The following is an 8,489-nucleotide window of genomic DNA, read 5'->3' as shown; positions in this document are numbered from 1 at the left end:
TCCTGCCTCAGCCTCCTGAGTAGCTGGGATTACAGGCATGTGCCACCATGCCCGGCTAATTTTGTACTTTTAGTAGAGACGGGGTTTCTCCATGTTTGTCAGGCTGGTCTTGAACTCCCGACATCAGGTGATCCACCTGCCTTGGCCACCCAAAGTGTTGGGATTACAGGTGTGAGCCACCGTGCCCAGCCTACAAATTAAGGTCTTTATAAGATCTGTATTCCTTATTCAAAGCACCAAGTAGAAAAAACAAAACAGCACTGGTTTTTAAGTCTGTTTCTTAAACTCACGTATTTTTGGCTTGTCCAATCTGGAAGCACATTTGTCCCACCAATGCAGCAGACTGGTCCCCTAAACACTGAAAGTACAAATGACAATAAAGAACACTGACTAATACAATAGTATTAATTTCCTTTTTAGAAGAGCCATAGGATTTATTTTTCATTTTTTATTTATCAAAGAATGAACTGTCTACATATCTTTGCATTTTCTCCATTTGGCCATTTTCCCCATTTGGTAATACCATTTGTTAATATATAAGAGAATAGGTATGGGAAGGGAGAGTTAAAATTAATTTATTCAAAAGATTCTCAGTGGCCTACAGTATGTCACATAAGAACAAGAATTAGCCAATTTTGTGACTTTCACTTGTTTTCCCTAGTTTAAAAAGGTGCAGACTGATGAACTAAGAGGAGGAAAGCCTTGACACGGAAAAGGGTAGGGATGGGAAGATACTTGGTGATGAAACTTACCCCAGATATTGGCACACCTTCCAAGGCCCCAGCTTTCTAATAAAATTTAAAAAAAGGATTATGAATAGTCACAAAATTTTGGCTCTACTAACATAACTGCAACAAGAGTGAACACAAGTAGCAATGTGCCAAAGGATGTGGGCAGACAAGACAAAGAAAGCATTTCAACTAAATGAATGATACAGAGACAGATACTACAAGTATTCCTAGAATGACAGGAAGAGATGTGGCACTGGAGAATGAACATAAAACGTTAGACGGGGAGCCAGTAAATGAGGACTCTACTCTTGGTTAGTTAGTTAGTATTAATCCACTAGCAGGCTGCTGAGACCTCTCAATACATCACATTATTTCTCTACAAAATGGAGATTGGGCTACATGGTTGCTCAAGTTCATTAGTGCTTTGCTATTATTGCCATTATTAAGAAATGACTAATATATTCTTGCAATAGCTATCAAACCAGTATGAAACATATTTATTTTGCAAGGCCATATTTTAGCAACTTTTCTTTCTGCTTAAGCTGCTCTAAACACAAGAGTGTTCAGGTATTGGATATTATTTGTTCATAGCAAACATCTTTCTTCAAATTTAGATAAGCAACAGTTAATTTATGTCACAAATACTGGTTTTTATTTTGATCATGATGGCCAGCATTCTAGGAAGAAAAATGAGATTTAAGTGGCTGATTGTAGACTTTACAACCTTAATTTTAAAAAAAGATACACTAACTTAAGGCAATATTTAATGATATTAAGGAATTAGGAGAACTAAGAAATAGGATCCCTGGCCGGGCACTGTGCCTCATGCCTGTAATCCCAGCACTTTGGGAGGCCCAGGTGGGAGGATCATCTGAGGTCAGGAGTTCAAGACCAGCCTGGCCAACATGGTAAAACCCCATCTCCACAAAAATACCAAAATCAGCCATGCATAATGGCAGGTGCCTGTAATCCCAGCTACTCAAGAGGCTGAGGTGGGAGAATCACTTGAACCCAGGAGGCAGAGGTTGCAGTGAGCCAAGATTGTACCATTGCACTCCAGTCTGGGCGACAGAGTGAGCCTCCATCTCAAAATATATATATATATATATATAATCCCTGAAGTAGGAGTGATGTACTAGGATGAGCACCAAACTAAAGCTTTGGACCTGACTCCTTGGTCTGCCATGTGTGAGCAAATCTCCCAGGCTCTGGGAGCTTTAGATATCCCGTCTATTAAAGTGAGGGCAAGAATAGAATCCACCTCACATAGCTATGATAAGGAAGAAATAATAGGATATATGTAGAAACCCTTTACAAAACAGAAAAAGTCCTCTAGGCCGGGCGCGGTGGCTCAAGCCTGTAATCCCAGCACTTTGCGAGGCCAAGACGGGTGGATCACGAGGTCAGGAGATCGAGACCATCCTGGCTAACCCGGTGAAACCCCGTCTCTACTAAAAAATACAAAAAACTAGCCAGGCTAGGTGGCGGGCGCCTGTAGTCCCAGCTACTTGGGAGGCTGAGGCAGGAGAATGGCATAAACCTGGGAGGCGGAGGTTGCAGTGAGCTGAGATCCGGCCACTGCACTCCAGCCTGGGCGACAGAGCGAGACTCCGTCTCAGAAAAAAAAAAAAGAAAAGAAAACGTCCTCTAGATAGCTGGTATCATTTTATTTCTTTCATATTTTCCAGTTAATTCAAAACCTATTTTTATTTACTGTATATATTCTTTGAAAATCTGAACCTGGATATTAAGTAAAGGGTAAATTTCATAAAAGGCTTAAAGTGAATCTATAGGAAACCTAGAGGCTATATATCTTGATATATTTAAATATTACAAGAAGTCTTAGCTTATACTTTCTTGTTTTGCTTTGCTTTGTACTTTGCTTATACTTTCAAAATTAACAAACTATCAACAGGATCTACTATGTGTGTTCAGGCATGTAAAGTGCTCTTTTTTCTTCATAGGGAGGGACCTCTGATGCTCCTCCTGGAGCATCCTTGATGAAGCATGCAGAAAAAGTAACAGTGCATTTCCAACTAACTGATCTGGAAAGGTGGTCAATATATCATTTAAAATAGACACTTCAAACTATATCTAATTGCCCTATTATGGTAAAGCCCAAAGTACATCACAGTTGTACTTTATGAGAATATCAGAATCTCTCATTCCAGGAAACTCACCTTAGTCTTTTATTTTAGAACATTACTCTTTAAAAACAAACAGGATTAAGGTTTTTTAAAATTAAAATCTGACTAGAGCTTATAATAATTTGGAAGGTCATGGAAATTCTAGATATATATGTTTAGTAAATGGACTTCTGCTTGTCTAAAAATAAATGGAAGTGCACTGTATCTTTTCCAAATGAATGGGTACATAATTGGTGGGCAACCTACTCACCAGGCTATGAGAGATTTTCTACAGTCAGCAAGGGGGAAAAAGAAGGATAGAAGCATAATATTTTAAATGCAAGAGAAAACTAGGCCAGTTCAACGTTTTTTTTCTAACCATCCTCTGAAACTATTTCTCAAGCATCATTTCTTTTTCCTTGACCCAAGTCAGTTTGCAGACAGCTATGAAATGATCAAAGCCCTTTTACTGTAGATAAGCAGTGACTATGCTCCCTTAAGAAATTCTATGTTGCCTTAAAAAGCTTTATTGTAAATGAAACAGTTAAAAATTCTTGCTCAAGCTTTACCCAGAGCACTTAGTGTTCATCTATATTAACTTTGTAAGTGAAGTTTCTCTTATCTTTCACCAAATGTCTAAGCAATACTTTTTGTAATTTGTCGTACTTATTCCTGAGTATTATCATAAATTCCAGATTTTTGTGCTCAAACACCAGCGCAAATCCTCCTAGAGGTTTCCATTCCTGATGTTTAACCACAGACTCTTAATGCACACTTTCTGCTGAAGCTATGTCTTTACTGAATTTCAATTAAATCAAAAAAAAATGTCCATTACAGAAACTAGTTTAATTAGCAATCCCAAATCAGAAACAGACTCTTTGCTTTCAGTTTCTTTGCTAAATTTTGCTCAGGCAGACAAAGATTCTAATATATAACATAGTTTGGCCATTAAAAAAAGATACAACGGGAAAAGGAACACTACTAAATATGCAGAGTCTCTCCGCTAAATTAAAAGCAGACACCACAACTACTAAACAGTTATTTGGATTCAAAGAAGAAATTGGCTCATGCCAACATCTAAAGTTAGAGTATCCCATTAATTCTTTTAAAATAATAATACTCAAAGAAAAACCAATTAAAGTTTATAAATGTAAATCCATTGATAAGAAGGGCTTTAAAGTTTTTAAGTTACAAAATATAACACAGTTGACCTTTGAATTACGAATAGTAAAGGTGTTTTCTAATAAAAAAACTTTAATTATTAGGTTTTTACTTCTTTGTTGTTGTTGTTGTTTTGTTTTGTTTTGTTTTTTTACCATTAGGCCATAGATCTCAGAAGAACTCCGGACATTTGGAAGAATTTCCATTGGAATTCCAAAAAATCTGAAAAACAATAAGATTGGGCATTTAACACTGCTTTAAATAGACATACAGAAACATGTATATGCATTTAAATGCAGAAAGTATAAATAACAATTAGAAATGGATGCTTTTGAGCATGGAGTTAGACAGTAATAAATACATAAGCCAACAGAACATAGTTGTATTCTTAGATATTTAACATTCTAACTTTATGCAAGTCAATCAATAAAAATTAGAAAGCACACAGAAACCAAAGTACTTTTATAAAGGAACCCAGGCCGGGCGCGGTGGCTCAAGCCTGTAATCCCAGCACTTTGGGAGGCCGAGACGGGCGGATCACGAGGTCAGGAGATCAAGACCATCCTGGCTAACACGGTGAAACCCCGTCTCTACTAAAAATACAAAAACTAGCCGGGCGAGGTGGCGGGCGCCTGTAGTCCCAGCTACTCGGGAGGCTGAAGCAGGAGAATGGCGTAAACCCAGGAGGCGGAGCTTGCAGTGAGCTGAGATCCGGCCACTGCACTCCAGCCTGGGCGACAGAGCGAGACTCCGCCTCAAAAAAAAAAAAAAAAAAACACAACATAGATTTGCATATTGTAGTTGAAATATCAACAGTTAAATTTTGGTGCTCCACTGACATCTGAAAATAGTAAGATTTCGGTTATAAATAGGTAGTGTATTGGGAAAACTTTATTTAGAACAAAGCAGAACTCACTCGCAGAGCTGTTTATCCCATTCCAAAGAATGAATGTTGAAAAGCATAGTCCTACTTGCATTTGTTACATCTGTACAGTGGACACCTCCATTGACTCCTCCTGTCAAACTCTAGACAGAATAAAAAAGACAGGTTAAATTTGTACTTATTTGCAATTTAATTTACATATTGTTAAGGGTCATAATCAGCAGAGCATATAAAGTAAAACAACGGAACATTACATTTATCTAGTTTTCTAGTTTACAATGGTGTCCAATAGAAATAAAATGTGAGCCACATATGTAATTTTAGATTTTCTAGTAGCTATGTTGAAAGTATACAAGAAACAGGTAGAATTAATCTTAATACTGTATATTTTATTTAACCCAATATATCCAAAATATCATTTCAACATATAATCAGTGTAAATATTGAGACATTTTACCTTCTTTTTTCTGTACTAAGTCTCTGAAATCTGGTGTATATTTCATGCTTACAGCAAACCTCAATTTGATCATGTTTCAAGCGCTCAATAGCCAAATGTGGCTAGTGGCCAGCTTATCAGCACATTCCAGTTACTTGATGGATAAATAAAAAATCAGTTTTGTTTTCATCCTATTATGTTTAGAAAACTCAGAGTCTTATTAAATTTGGCAAGATGAAATAAATTGAAATATCTGCCTCATAAGGATTATTAGAGAATTCTGTGTTGTTCTCTCTTTCGTTTTTTTGTTGTTGTTGGTGGTGTTGTTGTTTAAACAATTCGCATTATGCTGTCTACACTCACCTAAGCATATATCTTGAAAGGAGAGTTTTAAACTTTCTTTCTCAGGTATACCCACATGCCTGAACTGGAGGCACTGCTGCCTTCCTTTACATGGAAGCAATAAGAGGTAGGAAAGGAACAAAGGTCGATAAACAGCATCCAGTGGGATATAGCCAAAATGTGCTCCCTTGAGTCTCCTGCAGCTCACAGTTTCCACATCTTGCCTTACTCTGGTTCGATGCAATTGTCAAAGGTACTCATTCGACTGTGACTGACACACGTGAAAATGGCTGGCCATGAACACAAAGCACATTCTGCCCTGACCAAGCACATGGAGAGGTGAAGAATGTGCCTCTTTCTGATACGGGTTCTGAAAGACCTGCTCTGTGGATCTGGCAAGTGAGAGTGGGGACAATATTTCCTTGACGTTCCTTGAATGTTGAAAAAGATCATTACATACTGAAATATTTACAAATAAAATGAAATGTCTGGCATTTGTTTTAAAATTATCTGTGGGGAGAAAGAATATGTGAGTATAGTAGAAACAAGATTGGCCATAGGTTGATGATTGCTGCATGTTCAGTTTAGGCAAAGAGATTCTAAATAGAAATTCAGTTTGACTTAGTTTCATATGATTTAGTTTCATATTATGGCTTGATTATACAAGAGACAGTTGTGTAATGTTGAAAGCAAAACATAAAAGTACTCTAAGTATTTTATCCTGCTAAAGAGTTATTTTGTCTAAGACATGGCTAGTGGGAAAGGAGTATATAACAAACAATAGAGAAAGGGTACCTAAATTACTCATCCTAAAGATAATAGATATGAGATACAGTTTTGGTAATTATCCTTCATTTTCACTGAAATAAAACAAGAAAAAATAAAGAGGAAGTAGGCAAAAATCCTTCTCGAATGGAAGCTGAAATGTTCTCCTGCTGCTTCTTGAGTGGTTTTTCTTCATAATGCAGCTAATTAAAAAGTCTGACCTGCTAGTAGAAAAAAATAGGCAAGGCAGTCTAGAAAAATTTCTGAAAAAATTCTCCATATATCCATTATATTTAAACATACCCAAATAAGCCATGAATCAATAGTCCCAAAAAGAGCTCGTTTTTCTTCAACGGCCTTTTGAACTTTTCTCACATTGTCAAGGAGCCAACGAAGTTTCACTGCACTGAAGTAAGTGCTAAGTGGAAGGCCTGTCTTGGACTAAAACAGTTGTGAAGTTCAGTTAGCAAATGAAATGTGTAACGGTCTAAAACAAAACCACCAAACCAAAGAACTCAACAAATCACAAAATATTCAAAGACCCTAAAGGCAATCCCATAGTATTATGAATAAAAATACTTTTCCTGTCTCATGGCACAGGAAAGCATGTTCATGAACAAAGATTAGGGTGACATGTTTACAGTTCAAAGGGCATCCATGTAGCAAGGTAAAGAAAAAATTAAATGACACAACATCCTGTAATTAGATAGTGACAATGTAGATGATGATTTTTGCAATAAATTAGTATTGTATATATAACCTAGCCCAAAACTATGCTGTTTATTTTATATTCCATAAAATGGTATTTAAACTATTAAAAATCAGAGAGTATACCAAATCATAAACTAATGATCATAACCAGAAAACTTTTAAAACAATAAGACTTAATAATATATTTTACATATATACACACACATGTTCAAATAACATAACTTGAAATTAGTAGACACTAAAGTAGAGCTCAAAGACATGCCAAATCAAAGCAACACAGGGCCAGGTGTGGTGGTTCATGCCTGTAATCCCAACACTTTGGGAGGCTGGGGGGGGGGTGGATCACTTGAGGTCAGGAGTTCAAAACCAACCTGGCCAACATAGTGAAACCCCGTTTCTACTAAAAATATAAAAATTAGCTGGGCATGGTAGTGCACACCTGTAATCTCAGCTACTTGGGAAGGTGAGACAAGACAATCGATTGAACCTGGGAGGCAGAGATTGCAGTGAGCCAAGATCATGCCACTGCACTCGAGCCTGGATGACAGAGCGAGATTCTGTCTCAAAAAAAATAAATAAAAAATAAATAAAACAACACAGAATTACTCTATATAAAACAGCAGTTGCCTAAATTTAGCAAATATATTAAACAGAGGTAATATGAACCGAAAAAAGGTTAATGGGTAAAAATGAAACACACATGTGCTTACGAATCTTCCTTGAGAACGGGTCAAACCCAACTCATTTGTGGTTAGTATATTAAACACTAAATGCATATATAAAGGCTGATTAAAGTTAACTAGTTAAGAAAATACATACACAAAAATAATGCAACTATGTTTCCCCTCCCCATCCCTATTCTCATTTATCACTTAACTACAGAGAGTGATAACTTTTTCCCTCCGATCTCATACAAGTATGGTTTTGTTAGAAAACTCAAACCAAAATATTTAATACTTTAATGCAACCTGTAAATTAAAAATCTTAACTCAAGGTTTTCTAGCTTTCTTTTAAAAAATAATAATAATCAATGTACAAAAATAATGAAAAGAGACCAGGCACAGTGGCTCACGTCTGTAATCCCAGCACTTTGGGAGGCTGAGGCGGGCAGATCACCTGAGGTCAGGAGTTCAAGGCCAGCCTGGCCAAGACAGTGAAACCCCGTCTCCACTAAAAAATAGAAAAAAAAATTAGCCAGGCTTGGTGGTGCATGCCTGTAATCTCAGCTACGGCAGAGGCTTAGGCAGGAGAATCATTTGAACCCGGGAGGTGGAGGTTGCAGTGACCAGAGATTGTGCCACTACACTCCAGCCTGGATGACAGAGTGAGACTCT

General features: G+C 37.1%; 1 protein-coding gene across 3 annotated transcripts in view; it reads right to left on the bottom strand.

The window, feature by feature from the left end:
• GK (glycerol kinase) overlaps window positions 1-8,489 on the bottom strand; it is an 88,017-nt gene that overhangs the window by 31,190 nt on the left and 48,338 nt on the right. For 2 of the 3 annotated variants that reach the window (XM_011959819.1, XM_011959820.1), the window contains exons 6-10: window positions 6,748-6,885; window positions 4,935-5,044; window positions 4,174-4,240; window positions 753-788; window positions 291-358 (exon numbers count right to left, since the gene is read on the bottom strand). In XM_011959819.1, coding sequence (XP_011815209.1) covers window positions 291-358; window positions 753-788; window positions 4,174-4,240; window positions 4,935-5,044; window positions 6,748-6,885 — 419 coding nt within the window. Of the gene's footprint in view, window positions 1-290; window positions 359-752; window positions 789-3,128; window positions 3,147-4,173; window positions 4,241-4,934; window positions 5,045-6,747; window positions 6,886-8,489 lie in introns of all 3 variants that reach the window. The other variant, XM_011959818.1, reaches the window with a different exon arrangement.

Source organism: Colobus angolensis, unplaced genomic scaffold (assembly GCF_000951035.1).
Source record: "Colobus angolensis palliatus isolate OR3802 unplaced genomic scaffold, Cang.pa_1.0 Scaffold50, whole genome shotgun sequence".
NCBI classification, from domain to species: Eukaryota; Metazoa; Chordata; class Mammalia; order Primates; family Cercopithecidae; genus Colobus; species Colobus angolensis.
This window is presented reverse-complemented; position numbering and strand designations above follow the sequence as displayed.